A 21,104-nucleotide genomic window follows, 5' to 3' on the forward strand; every position below is an offset into this window, starting at 1 on the left:
AAATGGCTTTTTTTTTCCAAGACACAATATAGAAGCATACAAATTCAAATGGGAAAAAGTAACAGGAGTACTACAAAAGTAATTACAAGTGAGATCTATTGACTAGGGTAGCTGAAGGTTGGTAGCCCTTTTATACAAAGTCAGATATCTCCTAGTCTGCTACACTGAACGAAAAAGGTAATCGCTGTACATATTCAAATAGACTTTTCATCCCAGCACAGACTTAAATGAACATTTGTCATTATGTGTATAACTGTTATATTGTTTAAGTAAAAGTTCTATTTTTGTGACAGAGAAGAAAGTTTTGCCTTACAATTTCATTTACTGATGGCATGTGTGATAACATAATAACATTAGTTTTAATTACCTTTTAATGTAAAATTTTACTACTACTTAGTGAAACTGGATTCATGTCTACACCTGCTTATAACAGGAACTGTGTTGTAACAAAAGGCCTCATAGTAACAGAGTAGGGTCTCAAGTAAATACGGTTTGGTAAATTCTTATGGGCAAAAAATGCATGGAGTCAGACCTACCTCTATAGCAAAAATGGTAAATGATATCATTTCTCCATGAGTAAAAACAGCCATCCTCTACATAATCTGGGGAGAAACAGTAAAGATGTTTGCACTTCATGACATGAGAAATGCATATCCATTCAGATAATGTTTGAAAAAGAATTACTGACTGATAATGACATATAGCTGACATTTACTCCAAGAGATATCGCACTGTCTCTGGACTTTTTCAAAGATTACATATTATACTGAGAATCTGACCTTGTATTTTAAAGATTTAACACTTTTGTGCCTTCATCTTTGTACTCTATGCCTTTTAGGGGATACAAAAACTCTCTTAGTACTAGATAGCCAGTAGTGTTCTGATATGTCATTAAACCCTACACATACATCTTTTTAGAGTAGTATACCAGCAGTGAGGTCTGGAATGGAAATTTCTGGATATATTCATTTGTTTATTATCCATGGATGATGCCATAACCACCTACAAACATGCAATACTGAAGTCAATGTTCAGACCTCCCTTTCTTTACACTACTCACCCCTATAACCCTCTGCTTATTCAAATGACAGCTTGTTGAAACATTATTAAGTAAGTTAGTCTTCTTTTTACTACATTTGATTCTTTTATTTCAATTTAATTATTATGTACTTAGCTGTCAAATAATGCTTGCATTGCAGACAGATTCTTGCTGCAATTTTGTAGGGAACTACAACTGAGATTAATAAACAAAACGGGCAACAAATGTAGAAGTGAATAGGCTAAACTACTTTTTATAATCAAACAAATACTGTACTAGTTAAATATTAAGTTAATCTACTCTGTATGACAATAATCCACTACTATCAAAATGGCAAACAAAACAATTGATATGCAGCTCATTTTATAGTAAAATACTGCACAGCAGTTAGTTCCAGGAAATTTTAATCAACATCATAAAATGTAAAACATTTGATCAAAAGTCATATTTTATACGTGTTTTTTTATTAGAAAAAGTTCTCAGCACACTGTAAACAACAATATATGAAATTTTGATAACAAAAGGATTATAATGGAACTGGTAGCAACACTTTAAGAAATAAAGTTCAATAAGTTTTGTCATGTAAAATTTGTGTTTTATTTTAATCTTTTCATTTTTAGTGTAATCATCTTAAATCCAATATGCCTTCTTATATTCTAAAGTTAAATGGGTCAATCTGGCCATCACAGCAATGCATGCCAGCATTTCTGTGAAAACATAATTGACTGTGTTTTTATCTTTGGCTTGTGGAAGCGATGGTTGCTTTATTACAATGAATGAAAAGTTTTTCTTCATTGCATTATCATGCTAATAATCTTTGGCATGAAATTAAGTAATAGGCATAAAATAAAAAAAAGTTCAAAGGCATGTAAATTAAGAGCTGGTGAACAATGGCTGTGTATTAAATCAACTCATTTCAGTTAAATGATCATATAATGGGTGCAGTGTAAGTACTTGTAACATAATTAAAGTATCTAACATTGATCAGTAGTTTTTATTATACTCATTCACAAATTAAATCAACAATTACAGCAAAGGAACCAAGTTAATGGTGTACAATTTGTGCGAATAACTTAAGTTTCACAGATTTATTATAGAGAAACAAGTTCCAAAGTTTACAGTGAACATAAAATTCCTGAACAGACATGTGGGAAATTGCTCAAGACTGAGGAAAAAATTCACTATCACTTGCTGTCAAATCAGGCCATCAATGTTTTACTAATATAACAATAAAATAAAATATACAGTGTATAGCACCTGGGTACTTTGTGGACCCTGACCATCATATTTGCATAATGAATGAACCAAAATATTGATTTTAATCCAAGTCAAAGACTACTTATCATACAATTATTAATGTACAAGAGTATAACTTTTAACAATTGGGATTACCATAGTCTTGCAAAACACTGGCAAATGTGGTGGGGAAAAAAAAGAGCAAAGTCACTCTGCTTTCATTGATAAAATCATAAGAGCCATACAACTTTAAGTCACTGTCTTTAACAGATAATCTTACAAATGTGGATCATGCCTCTAACATTGCCTTTTGATTACACAGAGCAAACTACAATTTGTAAAAAAAAGAGAAGTAAGCAAAAATGTCAAATTCAACACACCTCTCTCTTCAAGTTATTGCTGTATACCATTTATGGTCACTTTCAAGTTGAGTTCAACTGCTAACGATCTACCTTTGCATAATCCACTCCTAACAAACTGCAAAGACAAAGATCTGCCTGTACATTATATGATGGCAGATCTGGGTTTGTGCAGTTTGCAGTTGGTCTCAAGTGCATATATATTGTACAGTGTATTTCATGAAACCTGGCTTCACACCTGCATCAGAGTACTTATGTATCTCCCAAAAATATTTGTAAAAAACTTGTAATGATGATGCTTCAGTAGCTACTGCACAATGATTCCTATTCTCATCATGTTTACACAGTAAAATAAATATCAGTTAAACATTTTCTCCATTTAACCCAAAAGTTCATGTCAAATTATAGAACAATAACACAGATTAGTTGTACTGAAAAATCAATCTATCAGTTTAGTGTTTGATATCATAATTAATGTTGGCAGTTGGCAAACACTCAATAATACCAAAATATATATGCAATTATCTACACCATGCAAACCTTTTGGATATATTTTCCATCCATTTCCTTTTCATGTACTGAATCAACTGAAACTTGTTCCGTTTCTTCTTCAAGTTCTTTTTTGATTTATGAATGGAAATGTTAAGAATAGCTACAAACATAGTCAGGAAACACCACTGAATGATAACAATGAATGTACAGAAAAACACTGGTCCAAGAATCCGGTTTAACTCCAATATACTTGAAAACTCTGACATTCCAAGAGAAAAATTAATTAAATACATTAAGCATGTCCACACATTCCTGAATTCAATTTCTTCTTTTCCAAATGCTAGGACAGCAAATAATCCAAATGACAAGAATAGGACAAGAAGTTCTATGCCAAAATGGAGCAAATGTGTTCTTGCAACTGACAATGTGTCAATCAACATGAAAAACCTTTTGCTGAAACGAAGAAGTTTTAATACCTTCATAATCATAATCAGCACCAAAAAGGCCGACATATAGCCCAATATGATGTCCCATGTTATAGCAGTGTAAAAGTTAATAAATTTCTTCCCTCTGGATGTAGTGAATTCATTCATGATAAACTTTATCATAACCATTCTTTGGAAGAATACTCCAATAATAGAATATGACAGGGTTATTTGCAAAATTTGAACAGCATTCCAAATATCATCAAGATATTTCTTTCTACCTAATTTTCTTAATCTTTTGCTCTCAACAACGGTCAGGCCAATTGTAAATATAAGAAAGGCAACCTCACAAACTGCAACAAACACTTCAAAACCATTTGTGTAATGATACAGCTTAGTAGTAAAAACTTTATGAAATGGAAACACTCTACCAACATTTGTGAACTCAAACAATAATATAACAACACTGAACATATTTACATTGGGATTATACAATGTGAATTCCACAAAAAGGCCTTTTGTTCCATCATCTATCCAATCACTTTCTTTGATGGTTTGCAACATTGCTTCTTGATCAGAAAAATGAGGTGGCAGTTCTGCCACAAATCCTCCTCCTGAATACAAAGCATGCAATCCAGAAAATGGAAGAGTTTTCAGCTTCAAACTGGTTTGATATGTCCATTTGTCAGAATTTCCAGGGCATCCATCCTCAATGGGATATAACCAAGAGCCATTATAATTTCTGGTGTCCTCATTACCCATAGTATATTCTGCAACACAGTTGGGTAAGGATACATTGTGGAAATAGGATCTGATTCTTTTATCACAAGGACCTGACAAAAAAGGAAAATAAAAAAAGTAATATGCAAAAGCACAGGCACTGTGTATCTTTTTACAAAATATTTGTTGTACTAAATATGGGTTAACTTGTCTTGGCCCAGCCACTATTATAGTGCAAGTCTACTTAAGAATCTATGAAAACAAGATTTTAACATTACAGTAGAATTACATTTGTTTCAGTTGGACCAGATGAAGCATTGGCAGCTTTTGTAAGAATGTAAAAGATGTTTAAATTAGAACTCTACCATCAAATTTAGACAAAAAATCCAAGCTCTTTTGGATAGAATGTCATTCTATAATTTATTCAAGTATGGCTATCATAATGTTACTAACATATATACATATATATATATATATATATATATATATATATATATATATATATATATATATATATATATATATATATATAATAATAATAATGAGGACTTTGTATAGCACCTAATCTTTAGAAGCTCTAAGCACTTTACAACATTAGACAACACCAATAAGATAAAAAACATATAATGATATGATTACAAAAACAAACACCATGAAATTAGAAAACATAAAAAACATGCTGAAAATATTTAAGGTAGGAAACATTATTAGGTCTTTAAGTTTGTTCTTGCAGTCAAAATAAGTGAGTTTTGAGAGCACTCTTGAATGGGATCACTGTGTCTTTGTGTCTAAGTTCAGTGAGCAATTCATTCCACGTTGCTGGGCCCTGGTATGCAAAAGAACGCTGTCCATATGACTTTGTTTTCATAGTGGGAATAATGAATATACGATTGTCAGAAGAGGAGCATAAGTATCTTGCTGGTGTGTACACTTGGGTGAGGTCAGATAGGTATGTTGGATTGGAGACCATCAGTGCAAGGTAGCACAGAGAACAAATTCTGTGTTTGATTCTGGATTGAATGGATAGCCAGTGTAGGGTACAGAGCAGCGGGGAGGTGTGCTCTGATCGTGGTACTCTAAGTATGATCCGAGCAGCTGTGTCTTGAACTTTTTGAAGTTTCTGGAGTAGATATTGAGATGAACCAGACAGAATTGAGTTACAATAGTCCAGTCTTGAAAGTACTAATGAACACAAAAGTGTTTTAGTGGCATGAACTGAAAGATATTTGGGAATGGAGCTGATGTGTCTCAGCTCAAGATATGCAGCCTTGCATATGTTCATATATATATATACACACACACACAGTGTGACCCCACTATAACATGGTAGTTGAGAGCCACAGAACCCAACTGTGCTATAGACCAAACTATATTATAAGCAACCAGTTCAGTTAGCTAAAGAAAATGATATACACTGTATGTACCCCAACAAATTTGCAGGGGGGGATTAGGTAAATATATGTGGGTGCAAAAATATGTGCCTCACTGACACAATTACCATTTTAAATTGATGTGTATTAAATGAGAAATACACCTGTATATTTCACTTTATTCAGAGAACCACGCATTGGTAGATATACCTATATACTGTTATGTATACAAATCTAATGTATAGCACAAACAGAGTATCAAAACTGTACTCACCCACGAATCTCATCACATACATTGAATCCACAAGTAATTCAATCACAAATATGTTCACACACAGATTTAAAATATTCCGTAATTTTGTCACAGGTCATACAGTTCTGAATTCAGTGGGAAAAAAAGTAGCACAATCATGTAATGAATGATGAAGCACATTTAATTTCCAGTACAACCAAAGTCGGTAAACTTTTTTCCTGCAAAAAGAAAACTTTCACAGCAGAATAAACATATTCTTGTCTTTGAAATTTCAGCAAACTATTTTATCTGGGTACATTTTAAAAAAAAAGAATTGGCTGTCATTTGGTCAATTGTACATTTTCGATCTTGTTGATATGGTGGCTAAACTACTGCTAGCAAGGAAACCTAGAACACCATTCTGCTAAAGCATATCTGAAAAAATATTTCTATCAAATCTGATCAAAACTCACTGCACCATTCTAGCAAGGCTGAAAATAGTTTTCCACCTTGCTGAAAAAGGCTAAACCATTGATTTGATGGCCAAGACTGAATAATGGATATATTTCATCTTCCGGGTGAACAAATGAAGCATTTTTACCCTCTCAACAAAGTATATATGTTATTCACTCATTTCAAGAAAATATCCTATCTTTGCTATTTTGTCTCCTTAATTTAAAAGGAACACCCATAATTTGTTTTTGTGATGTTTTTGGAAAAGAATGACACAAATAGACTAACATGATTTTTCCCATAATGTTAATTAGCTTTAATTGCTTATACTGAATTTTTCTTTTTTGAACTAAAATATGCATTCAGATCAACTTTTAGGTTGACAACCTATACTGAAAGTAGTAGTTACATTACAAGACCTTCCAACCCAATTATCAATGAAATGTAAAATTATAAAAAACTATTTTTCATAGCAAACCAGTTTTCATTGATTTTGTGTTTGTCTAAAACCACAAATTCAAAGACCCTACGAAAAATGAGCCTCATGAGATGAAGAAAGCATTCCCTCAGACTCAGAGTTTTAGCAATAAATTATTAGTTAACAATGCTAAGCTATTTGGTAATTCATTTCATTAATACTGTAATAAAATGTTATCTTTTACATGTGCTTTTTAATCTATTTTGAAAAATGATTTATTAAACAGTTTATATTGTTAAAAACACATGTATGACATGGACATCAAAATCCATAAAATTACTTTACTATTCCATCCTTATAGGATCAGCATAATGGAGACATATTCTGTTCATATATGTTGTGAAAACCCACACAATGCCTATACTGCTATAATGAGATCTTGTCACCACGCTATCCCTGTTGTGAAAACCCACACAATGCCTATGCTGCTATAATGAGATCTTCTCACCATGCTTTCACTGTTGTGAAAACCCACACAATGCCTATCCTGCTATAAAGAGATCTTCTCACCATGCTATCCCTGTTGTGAAAACCCACACAATGCCTATACTGCTATAATGAGATCTTCTCACCATGCTTTCACTGGTGTGAAAACCCACACAATGCCTATACTGCTATAATGAGATCTTCTCACCATGCTATCCCTGTTGTGAAAACCCACATAATGCCTATACTGCTATAATGAGATCTTCTCACCATGCTATCCCTGTTGTGAAAACCCACACAATGCTTATACTGCTATAATGAGATCTTCTCACCATGCTTTCACTGGTGTGAAAACCCACACAATGCCTATATTGCTATAATGAGATCTTCTCACCATGCTATCCCTGTTGTGAAAACCCACATAATGCCTATACTGCTATAATGAGATCTTCTCACCATGCTTTCACTGTAAGTTGTGAAAACCCCACACAATGCCTTTACTGCTATAATGAGATCTTGTCACCATGCTATCCCGGTTGTGAAAACCCACACAATGCCTATACTTCTATACTGACATCTTCTCACCCAGCTTTCACTGTAGCACAAAATGACACCACCTGGAATTGTTTGTCTGTGGAGTTACAGTATCTAATGACCAGTGTAAATGGGTGTTAGCTTTTTTATTAATATCAACTGGGGCCCTTGGGTTGAAGATTGATCTAACGCACTTGCCTTTACATATCACTCACACGATGGTTCTTTGTGGGGTCTTTCTGGGTTTTTCTTCTACCAAATATATCCTGGCCACCATGTATAGTTTATCATGTGCATTAAACCCCACAAAGCAAACCAAAACCAATGAAGACTCAAAGATATGTTTACAAATCATCTTTTTTCACAGTAAATTTTTGGAGAATCATTTTTTTCAGTGAACTTATAGTGAATAGTTTGAAGTAATTATGGTGGATTTTCTAATGAGAGATTTATACTTCCTAATTATTGCTGATTGTAAAATTTAAGAAACATGTGTTTGACATTGTCTGTGGGAAGGACCATGGCTACAGGGATTTGTTTGTTAAATTTATGATACTAGACCTGAAATTACAGGAGTACAATTTTCTCAAACTCATGGATAACTTGGACCAATCATTCTGACAGTTGACTGTGAGCCGCTTTCTTTCACTAAATATTAATGGTTGCCACATCCAGCTGACTGCACTGATGAAGTGGCAGTTGGTAACATATTTTCACATATGGAATGATTACATTATGAACATAATATGGTCATCAGAACATAGTGATGGGACAACTTTATGAACAGTGGTTTGAGTGAAAGATTATATACCACTTGATTGGGTGTATATAGCTGTATCAATTACGTTTTGTCAGGAGCACACTAGAGTGAAAACACTTTGATCTTGACAGGTGTTTAATCTGCACTCATTCTGGGAATAGTACAGTTTCTTGTAAGCGTATTTCTTTTTGTACAATTGTTGTTGTTGTTGTTGTAGTTGTTGTTGTTGTAGGGTTTCGCCATTTTTCAGCACAAAAGAGGCTATATATGGCAGCCAGTATCAATGGTGGAGGAAGAACCCAGGAAAACCCCCCCAAAGAATCACTAACCCACGAGAAGCTCCTGGCAAGCTTTCTCACATACCCACACTGGCCAAACCTGAGACTCGAACCCATGCAGACGGAAATGAGATGGCAGTGATCCATAACGGTATGCGCTTTAGACCACTTGGGGCTCCTCTTTTTGTACTATAAAACCTATCTTGAAATATCACTGCTATGAAGGACCACAAGGTTCTCCACATTCAGATTAATTGATTATACTTATAGTGTTATGAACTGTCTGTTAGGAGAGACCACACATCTTGAGATATCATGATTTCTGTGGCAGAATGGGTGGTCTTTCAAGATGGGCAAAAGGAGTAGTCTTTCATGACAGGTTCTACTGTATTCCTAATCTGGGGTGTTTATAGAGGAAAACAATATTATTTGTACACATTATCATGAAAACTGATATCAGTGAAAATAAATGAAACCATCATGTATACACAAACTTGATTTGATTTAAAGAATTCATATTTATTGAATTGTCATGCATACAAACTAGTACTGATAAAACTAAAGTCATAATCTTTGACCTTAGAATCAATGTCACAGTGGTGATTGTCAACTTGATCATTGTAATGCAACTAAATACAAAGTCTCATCTAAATTTACTTGTACAAAGTTGCATCTAGGTTTTGAAAACTTTGGGTAAATTGTGCTCAATTTCATCTTAAAAAAGGTAGGTCAACTAAAGGGGTAGGGAAGCTCAGTGTTCATTATGAAAAAATTACCAGAAATGAAGATCATATCAAGAAAACTAAATCATCAAGTTGTAACCCATATGTAACATGCAGACACTGCATAAAATATTATCTATTTTTATCATCCATACTAATTCCAAGCAAATCAAAACTCTAATATGACTTTTACTCATATCAACTACATTTTCTGCCCCAAAATAATAAAATAAACATTTGTTAAGCATATCTGGTCATCAGGATGAACAGTGTTTTACATACACACACACAAATGTCCACATCAGATGAACTGATCTGTATTTATCAATCTTCAGTAACAAAATTTCAGTCTTTATATTGTTGACAGTATAGATTATATGTTCAACGTCAATAACACTTTGGTTGGTGAATGTTAAAGTCATCTTTTTTTTTTTTGCACTGTCTTTAATTATAAGTGTCTTCTGAGTTATATAAATACTTACAGTTTAACAGAGCAGTAGAATATCACTCAAAGAGTTAATCAATATCAACTGTTTTTAGGTTCTGAAACTCATAATAATAAAGTATATTATTCAAACAAATACAGTGTGACCCCACTATAACACGGTAGTTGGGAACCATAGAACCCGACTGCATTACAAAGCGAACCATGTTATAAGCAACCAGGTCAGTTAGCTGAAGAAAATTATGCATGTACCAAAAAAAAATTGTGGGGAGGGGGTGTACGTAATAAATATGAGTGATAAAATACGTGCTTCATCAGCACAGTTACCATCTTAAATTTATGCATATCAAATGAGAAATACACCTGTAGTGAAAACAGAAGACATATATAATAGTTTACTTTAGTTGGAGAAAAACGAATTGGTACATATACGTGAATACTGTTTATATATATATACATGTCTAATGTTTAGCATGAATAGTATCAACACCGTGTACTCACCCGCGAACGTCATCATATACATTGAATCCACAATATAAGTGATTCCATCAAAAATATGCAGACACACAGCTTTAAAATATTCAGTAATTTTGTCACAGGTCATATTGGTCTGAATTCAGTATAAAAATATAGCACAATCACGTAACGAATGACGAAGTACATTTACTTTTTAGTACATCCCAAGTCGGTAAAAGTTTGCATTTTAAGCCGCCATTGGTATCATTCGTAATTATAAACTTTTTCCCTACAAAAAGAAAACTTTCACGGCACAGTTAACATGTTCCAGTCATGTTGGAAAATGCAAAAATCCATCAGATTCCATCACTTTTATTTAAGTTTGGTACTGACTTCCTTTGATGAAAAGTTCTTTGTTTTTATTGAAAGATTGTATTCGGCTTTCTTTGATGAAGGTTGCATGTGTTATTGAAGTCACGCTAAAGGATAGCTTTGGAGAACTAAACAAATACCCATTTCTTATTGCGGTGGCAACAATAAATAATTGTACTGCATGATTGAGACTGATTTTTTCTTCTCCATTTGCTGAGTACGTTTTCATAACAATCGGTGCTTCAAAGGTAATCGTTTGGACTATTCTAGTTATTGTCCCTCCATGCCTATTGAATAAACCAATAAGATGTAGTTTTTAATTTTTATTGTTTAATTTTTTTTTTACATTTGTGGTAGCAGCATTATGCTGCCTTCCACGCATGCATCTGAAAATTAACAAAGGGTCAACAGATGATAGAGACGCAGGTGTTCTGGTTTGATGACAGGGATTATTACAGAAAATGTGAGTGTTCTGAAGGATTTAATTTTGAGTGAAAAGAAGAGTAGTTTTACTTACCATCCACATACAAACGTCAGTCTTTGTAAATATATTAATTACTAGCAAGTGGCCAAAAATCCAATGAAAGATAGATTACAAAATAATACCTCGTCTGTTTGATCTCCGTTACCAGAAATGTCAACAACAAAAAAGAGGATATTTCACAACATACAGTACTCATGCTAGATGTCATGATAAGCGAATTATAATATAACAATGCACTGTTTAGATGGTTTGTCAATATGGACAAAGAATTTGTTTATGTAACAATATATAAATTTCAGTGCATTTTATATCCAGTTTGCTGCTTCCTTTCATGAGGCCTCTGAATTTCTGCACTCCAAACCGATGGTTTTATATTAAAGTTTAAACAGCCAACAACATCGCCAATTAAAAAAATGAAATAGCCACATTGTATGTTTTGCTGCCAATCAGGAAAACAAATCCAAGTTTGCGACACTGGCAAAGACCTACGCGATCCCAGAATAAACTTTTTATGCGTTATTTATTGTACTTTTAAGAAGAAAAAACTACTTTTTCATGTATGAGAAAAATACATACAAAATTTCAGGAGCCACGCCACAATCGTCTTGTATTATTCATACATGATCTCTTTCCCAAAATGATAATAAAGTTTCTACGTTTTTTTTTCATACTTTTAAGAAAGAATTTTTTTGTGTACAAGAAAAATACATGTATATGAAATTTTGGAAGCGACAGCATGACCATGTTATATCCAAATTCGTGTTATAACAGAGCGCACTATAGCGGGGTCACACTGTAACTATAAAAATGGGAAAGTGATAGCAACATTTTCAAGATGGACAGGGTCACTGATTAACACCATATTTTTTTAGGACCAACATGGCATCTTAAATGGCCTTTCAGCAAAAATCCTATGTTACTGTGACCATGTGCTAAGAAGAGGTATTGATTGATAAGATTTTTAAGATGGGCACCATGGCTGGCATACTTGTGGTCAAACTGGCACCACTTTCATGAAAACCCCATGTTAACGTTCCTTTTCATTCAGGAGTAGTGATAACATGATTTTCAGGATCACTGTCATGGTGGCCATATTGGACTCTTTAAGTGGCAACTATCTTAATTTAGGACCAACTCGAGCTTGGAATAATAATAATAATAATAATGACTTTATTTAAAAAGGGTGACATTAGTTAGTTGCAAGGAACTAATCCTCTTTGTAGACCTCTATTATATGTGTATTTACATTCAAAGTACATGTACATAGTTACACACACAAACACACACAGCACTGATAATAAGCTATATTTATATGTGGGCAAAATAAACAGAAAATGTAAATGAAAATCCTCTACCTAAGTACACTGTGTATATACAGTACAAATGTTGTGAGACAATAATGTGGAAGGTAAGTGAATTTATACTTCAAATTGTAATGTCAAACTGAATAGGTTCCATTTTCATGCATTCAATTAGATTATAATTAAATGCATTTGCTCTGTACTTTCTCTAATTTCCTCTGGGCTTCAGACCTGCCAACCCTTATGATTTTGCTTAAATTTTATGAAAATGACCCTTAAAATTGAGACTTGTGGAATAAAAGGAAAAATTATGGACACACGATTGTTGCATTAAAATCCAGATAACTGGCTCATCCATCTTTGATTTGGATCTGGGTTTCACATTAGCTTTAATGGAATCAGTTAGAGAACCAGATTAACTTATAGTTGTACCTCAGATGCTTTAAACTGCACATATATTTCCATGCAAAGCATCTGCATAATCAAATTGTTGGTTATAAAATGTTTTTAAAAATGGTGTCCACCTACCAATAAATGTTAAAGACAAAAGGAAAACATAAGCGTCTTAAAAACGTTTCTGCTACAAGTTAGTGATCTTGAATGGATGAATGTGTATTTTAAATTTCAAGGTAATCCAACCAGTAGTTTAGGATGAGAAGTAATAATAGACCTGTGCCAGTGGTCAGACAATGGCTGAGAAACAAAAGAATATTGAACAAGGTCTTTCTAACACCAGTAGAGGTGCTAAAACAGTTATATGACAGATTCCCTGCTTGTCCCATGGTTTATCAGAGGAAAAATGATGCATTGTTACCTTTATTCACTCTAATTTGTCTCAGTCTGGCTGTGCCCACCAAACAGAAACTGGCAAGTGAATTTAATGAGTTTTGTTGATTTAATTTTGCCAGCCCTGGCAGCAACACCTCATCTAGATACTGTAGAACACTCTTCACATCTGACACCTGAATAAAAGAAAAATTATTATAGCCTTATTAGCCAGGATAAATTTTTTTAAAGTCTTATTTTATCTTTGTTCAAACAGCCTATATGCTTGCAAGAATGTATCAGAACTCAGGCTAACAGTTACACAAATTCACATCCTGGTGGTGACCTGCTGTTTCATGGTGACAAAGTTCCTACTCTTTGCTATTGGAAGGCAAGAAAACTACAAAGGTAAAATGAGTATATCTTGAAAAGAACTTTTTCATTTTTACAGAGAGAAAAATGTCAGACAAACTTGGTGGAAGAATATAAACTTGGTGGAAATGAGATATATGTCATACAAGAGTTAGGCTTCAATGGCTTTATAAAAGTTAATAAAATTTAAGTTATGACATTTAAACAAATGTACACAAATATAAGGCATTTCAAGCTGCTTCTATTTTTTAGGAAAAAAAACTCCAACAACCACAGCTCAAGTTAGAATATTGTTAATAAAGTATAATATCACCATCAAATTTTTCCTTTAAATATTCTTTCTTAAATGCATCATATTACCTGAAGGATGCAAGAATTATGTCCTTTTTCTAAAAGGTAATGTTAATATTACCAAAGAGTTTTCTATTGAGCAAAGAGAATTGTTTTATGCATATGTACTATTGTTTTATCATATAAGTTTTGCTAAAATATGGTTGGATTAGAAATGAACTTTGAATGAAAATATGCCACACGGAGGATTAGTTCCATGCTATTAATTGTGTCATCCTCTTTAAATAAAGTTGTTATTGTTATTATTATGATTATTATTATTTCCTCTTTCCTAGACCCGGTATAGTACCTGACTACTATTGTAAAAGTCCATAGTGATAAATAATGTTTGATTGGAAGTTTTCTGATGACATTTATGGTGCAGAGCATTTACCAATCAGGTCTGAACCGAATAATGAACCAAATAGTATTAAATTTCAGAACAAAAATTAGTATTTAAGATGAGTAAAAGCACCTCCATGACCGTGATGACATACACTTTAGTTCAGTACATACAAAATTGTGTAAAGTGAGCAAGAAGCCTTACATAATAAGTCACAAAGTGTTTATATGCATCAAGAATTTTACAAATGTTTATAGTCAAATTAAAAAGACAAGATAATATAGGCTGAACCATACTGGAAAGCTAAAACTATTCCAAAGCAAAACTGCCATGTGCTTTTGTTATGATAAAAAGCATTTCATTTAGTTAACTGCATTCTGAATTATCTTCTTGGAAATTTGATGCTGGAAAAAATATTATTTGGAACTGATTTATTTTGTATAATGTTGTGTGACTATTTACATTATTTAGCTTATTCATCCATACCTTTGAAAGGAGCTTGTCCAAAGGATGAGCCTATCTCTGAAATTAGCTGAAATTAACACCTGTACAACTCAATATACAATTGGATATGTTTTCTTCTCTGTCCTTATGCACTTGAATTTTTAATTAAGCTTTAATGATACACATCATAAATCCACAAAACACCTTTCTTTACAGCTGATTTTGATGTAAAATTGGTTATCTTATCAGCTAAGGGTATGACTTGAGATGAATGAAGTGCCTATTTTTGGCAGAACTAATTAGAGCTGATTTTATTTGTACTTCACATAAATAACATAAATCTTTCAAAACATATCACATGTCATCTCATATATTTGACCTGTACACATTCTCCCTTAGTGATGATCATCTGCTATCTGCACTTAATTAGGATATCACTTGCTGACAAATATGGCATCTAGAGGATGATTAGCTGATCAGTTCCTCAATAAAAATGCTGGTTTGGGTAACAGCTCTGATTCAAACAGTGTTGCGCTATATGGATTAAGTGAATTCAATCAGTGAGGATCAAATGTCATGTGAAGTGCCACTCACAGTATAAACATTGTGAAAATGATGCCCTTTTATTTCATGCAAACAACTGTTAACAAGAAGAAAATAAACCTTGGACAGTCCTCTGTCTTGATCCCTTCCACGGTTGATGAATGTATTTTCAATAGTCTTGGTGCACTGGAATGAAACAGTAATGTTGCGATGCCCATGGACAACAATGAGAACTACTGCCAGAAAGATACTATATAACACCATGTCCTGTAGGGTTGTGTTCAACAGCCATTCAAGCCAGATCCTCTTTCTAATCGCAGCAATCATTTTCTGGTTGAGAGGCTTCTGTTTCTTGTATCTCTTTTTCTTTTTACCAACTAGTGTCTCTTCAATATACTCCTCATCTTTCTCTGCAAATGAAATGATACTCTATTAATATATATATATATATATATATATATATATATATATATATATATATATATATATATATATATATATATATATATATAATACACTCACCAAATTACAAGCCACATAGCTCAAGATCTGCCACTGCATAATGCACCTGCAGATCATGGTCTACATTGTCTGAGAGAAATTAGACCCAACAAGATATACATAGCTGCTCACCCATAATTTTGCAAAATAAGATATGGGCCACTGCTGTTTTAAGTTAGGTACATGTTATGTGTGGTGTTATGTATATCTATATTTTTTGCAACTTCTTGAACATGAGTTTATTTAATTTTTGTAATTTGTATTCATGGTTGTAAATTGTACAAAATATCTTTACTTAGAAATTGCCTAAGATCATAAAATTTCAAAGGATTAAAAAAAAGATGCTGATGTTTGTGTTGACAATTACTAACAATAATAGTAATAATAAGACTTAATGGCACCTTTGGATCAATTTCTCATTGGCTAATGATGTTTGGACTGTTCCAGAAGAATTCAGTAACTTCCCATTAGTTGGGCTAGGTCACATCAATAGGCAATTTCGAGGTAAAATAAGCAAGATCCATCACATGGGGAATATTCTGAAATATAGTTGCAACAGATAGTGTATATAAGTAGGGAACTGAGCAATCAGATTCGTTTCTATTTTGGGTTCATCCTCTTTTATTGTGTTCCTGTCACAAGTCTGCAGACATGTTTTAAGTTGTACTTAGATATTATTTATTAAGAAGAACTTTTGTCTTGACTGTTCAGTGGAAACAGAAAGTGCTCATTATCTGGACTATACTTTTATTCTGGAATTTTATTGTTAACTATTCAGAGAAATTCTAGGAAATGCCATCTTAACAATGGCATAATTCATTTGGACTTTCCTAGAACTATGTCAGGAATATTTTGGATCCACATCATAATTATACAAGTTCCCCATACATTTTTATTTATAGCTTTCGTAGTTAAACTGTTTGTTAAGTTTCACAAAGTTTGTTGGTTTTGCCTCTCTCTGTACTTAGTTTGTGACCATAGATGTTGCAACAGTGGATAAATACTGTAGAATATGTTTGTCATGCACATTAGTAATATATATATATATATATATATATATATATATATATATATATATATATATATATATATATATATATATATATATACACACAGTGGAACCCCGCTATAACGCGATAATTGGGGTCCACAATATTGGATCGTGTTAATATCGGGGTCGCGTTAATGTGGGGTTTTAAAGTAATTTTCTTTTTTCAGAGAACAACTCACTGTATTCATGCCTAATGTATATGATGAATAGGGTATCAACACCGTTTACTATCATGCCGTCGTGGGATTCAGTTCATCTATAATGCATGTAATTCCATTGAAAAATGGCACACAGACTTACAATATTCAATAATTTTTCCCACATCATTGTGTCTGAATTCAACGTTTAATATATAGCATGAACAGAGTATCAACACCATTTACTTGCCGTCTGATATTGTACCGTCGGGGCTTGAAATTAATCCACAAAATATGTAATTCCATTGTAAAAATTGCATACATATGTAAACTATTCAACAAATATTTCACACATCATTATGTGTCTGAATTCAATGGGAAAAATTAACAGCAAAATTAGGTTAAGAAAGATGAAGCACGTGTATGGTTCATTACGTTCCAGGGTCTATGAACGGTTTCAGTACAAATTTCATACTGCTAAGTTTTCTCATATGCGTTTCCATGTACATTTATCCATTGCAAATTTCCAATAATTAACACTTGTACAATTATTCGTCTGAACGACTATAACAAGAATAATTACCAATCAACACATGCTTTCAGCGTGCATATAACTTTTACTTCAGATTTTGTGAATATCGAAAGAAACATGTGAAAACTACTATACTAATCATTGCGCATTGAGAATGACTTGCATTTGTGAACTAGCTTACCCATAACAGTAAAATATTTTTATTTTTAAAATAGGAAATTAATAACGAGTTAATAAGCAAATACCATACCCATGTAAAACCAGAGAACTAAGTGCAGTAGGCCTGCAATGATCATGAGTCACTTTTTTATTAAAACTGAACACATGTACAATTTCATACCCTTTCAATTTCCAGCTAATAAAGCGGACATTATTTACTAGTCAACTGATTGCGTCTAATAACACCGCCAAGCCCAGCAAACATGTTGGCGGCTTTCGTTTTTTGATATTTATTAAAGTGTGAGAATCTTTTATCAATCACTGCATTGGCTGCTGCTTGTTTGTATACGCAGTTAAAGAAGAAACACATGTCGGTTATTGTTTGAGGAACGATTGTATACAGAATTAATTGAAGACAATCACAAAGACAACTTACTGGCTTTACTCACGGATCAGTAACAAGCAGCATTTCTGATGTTTATTTTGGCATAACACTTCAAGAACCTGGTGAAAATGTTAAATTTCAGAAGCCAAGCCACGATCGTATTATGTTCGAATTTATACTCGAACTCTTCCCAAAATGATAATAAATGTTTTACACACTATTTATCGTACCTTAAAAAAAGTATTTTCCCGCATACGAGAAAAATACACATACATTATTTAAAATTTCAGCAACCACGCTACGATCATATTCTATATCGTATTATACTCTAATTCATACATGATCACTTCTGCAAAATGATAATAATTTGTTTGTTGCGCAAAGTTCAGAGAACAAATTGCGTTTGTGAACTTGCGTTTCCATAATGGTTAAATATTTTTTATAAAAAAATAGGAAATTAATAACGAATTCATAAGTAAACCCCATACACATATAAAACCCAATAACTAAGTGCAGTAGGCCTGCAATGGCCACGAGTCACTTTTATAAATAAAAAAACTTTTAAAGCTGAACGCCAAGTAAAATTTCATACCCTTTCAATTTCCAGCAAATAAAGCGGGCATTTTTTTTTACTAGTCAACTGACTGCGTCTAATAACATCACCAAGCCCAGCAAACATGTTGGCGGCTTTCGTTTTTTGATGTTTATTAAATTGTGAGAATCTTTTATCAACCACTGCATTGTCTGATGCTTGGTTGTTTATGCAGTTAAAGAAGAAATACATGTTGGTTATTGTTTGAGCAATGATTGTATACATAATTAATTGAAGACAATCACAAGGACGACTTACTGACTTTACTCATGGACGAATAATAAATAGCATTTCCGAAAATGTTTATTTTGGCATAACACTTCAAGAACCTGGTGATATTGTTAAATTTCAGAAGCTACTCTTCCCCAGAATGATAATAAACATTTTACACACTATTTCTCGTACCTAAAAAAAAATAATTCCCGGTACGAGAAAAATACACATGTATTTAAAATTTCAGGAACCACGCCACGATCATATTAAATTCGAATTTATACACAATCTCTTCCCCATAATGATAAAACATTTTTTATACAGTTTCATGTACTTTGGGAAAAAAATGTTTTTTCATGTGCGAATGAATATAAGAAATTTCGGAAGCCATGCCACAACCGTGTTATATCCAAATTTGTGTTAAAGTAGGGCGCGTTATAGTGGGGTTGCACTGTGTGTGTGTGTATATATATATATATATATATATATATATATATATATATATATATATATATATATATATATGATACAAGCACTTCAGATAATTCTTGTACACTGTAAAATTATGTGTAAACATTAATATAAATTCAATGATAATGACCAGGCAGTAACTAGATATACAACCATCTTACAACACATTACCATGACAAAACCACAGACAGCAATTCTAATGAACAAACAGTGTATAATTATTATGTTTCATCATGTACAAAATAGAAATATGGCACTGTAAATACTGCTGTAGGAATATTGGCTGCATGCAATTTCATTATCTAAATCACATGATGTCATACCTTACGAACAGAGTAATATCCATCTGCAGTGAAGCTAATTCTTTTATTAATATGCATTCATGATTTATTATTTGTCATTCAGGACTGTGTTTTTCAGAGGAATAAATGCAGGTGTAAGCAAAATTAACATGTCAGGTCAGAAGGTAATATTATAGAAATCATTTTGGGGTCTGGTCATTTTCATTTTTATACAGAGTTATTAAGCAAAGTTACTTCTATTTTTATTTTTTACTTATAATCTTTTTGTATTCTAAAAAATAAAACTTTTTCCACCCAAAATTACATGAAACAAGGTAATATCTATCAAGACAATTTACATGCTATGTGACATGCTGTCGAGAGATCTTTGCTTCATTAATGAAGATCTGATTTATGAATCACTGGCCAAATGTGAATAAAGAAAATCAAATCATTCTTGATTCCATATTTAATTATGTAATTGAATTTTAAAGATACTTAGAGAGAAAAATTAAAAACAATAGTTGATCGTTTAGGAGGCATGAGTCTATTTTAATTCAACAATTTTGAAACAAGTCTGAAATGAGATCACACTGGCCTAATTTTCTTACACAATACATATTTAATCCACTGATAAGTCACCATGACACATGAAAAACATGATATGTGACTCCCAAACCTCTCAATACTGTTCAGATAAACCTGAATTTTGGTAACCTCTGAGAGAAGAGAGAGAGAGAGTTTCTGAGACTATGATATATGCCTATGACCCTGTAACCTGTATAAACACTATACAGTCTTGCTTAATGATCAAAGAAAACAATCCTCCTGAGAAAATTCCATGTGTACAACTGACTGCAAAAATAATAACACAATCAATCATCAAGACAATGCACAAATGCAGAGTTCAATGTAAATATTAACTAACATGAAACATCCTAAGTACCGTATTTACCACATATGTTGGGACACGATAAAATAATTTATTTTTCCAGTCCCAGAACTTATAGTGAAACATTTTTTCACCTAGGTCATATGTCCCAAGACTTAAGAAACTAAATAAATTTGTACTGTGTTTGTGATTGCCCCCCCCACTGCATGTTGCAAAAAATAGATAAATAAAACGCTTAATTGATAATAAAAAGAAAGAAACTAACCTTGTGTTGCTATAATTTATTCTTTTTCTCAACATGAACAATAAAGAATAAAATAGTCCCACGAAATCCGTATAAGTAGTGTAGGATTCCATACTGTAGCGTGTATCAATATGTCCGATACCACACATCACGATGTTCATTGACATGAACATTGAGAAACAATTGTGTGTGGTTGTGCTCAGAGGTTTGAACATGTTATCCAACTGAAAACTGGAGCCAACAAAATCGCAAACAAGAGGGAAATAG

The 21,104-nt window shown here is 32.8% G+C and overlaps 1 protein-coding gene across 1 annotated transcript in view; it reads right to left on the reverse strand.

Moving 5' to 3' along the window:
- Window positions 1-1,502: 1,502 nt before the first annotated feature.
- The window catches only part of LOC149797947 (polycystin-1-like protein 2), a 50,909-nt gene continuing 31,307 nt past the window's right edge, over window positions 1,503-21,104 (reverse strand). The window contains exons 6-8 of the mRNA XM_089963019.1: window positions 15,500-15,789; window positions 13,397-13,544; window positions 1,503-4,384 (exon numbers count right to left, since the gene is read on the reverse strand). Coding sequence (XP_089819145.1) covers window positions 3,156-4,384; window positions 13,397-13,544; window positions 15,500-15,789 — 1,667 coding nt within the window. The 3' untranslated portion in view covers window positions 1,503-3,155. The remainder of the gene's footprint in view (window positions 4,385-13,396; window positions 13,545-15,499; window positions 15,790-21,104) is intronic.

This window comes from Sinohyriopsis cumingii, chromosome 6 (assembly GCF_028554795.1).
Source record: "Sinohyriopsis cumingii isolate HCF-2022 chromosome 6, ASM2855479v2, whole genome shotgun sequence".
Lineage (NCBI taxonomy): Eukaryota > Metazoa > Mollusca > Bivalvia > Unionida > Unionidae > Sinohyriopsis > Sinohyriopsis cumingii.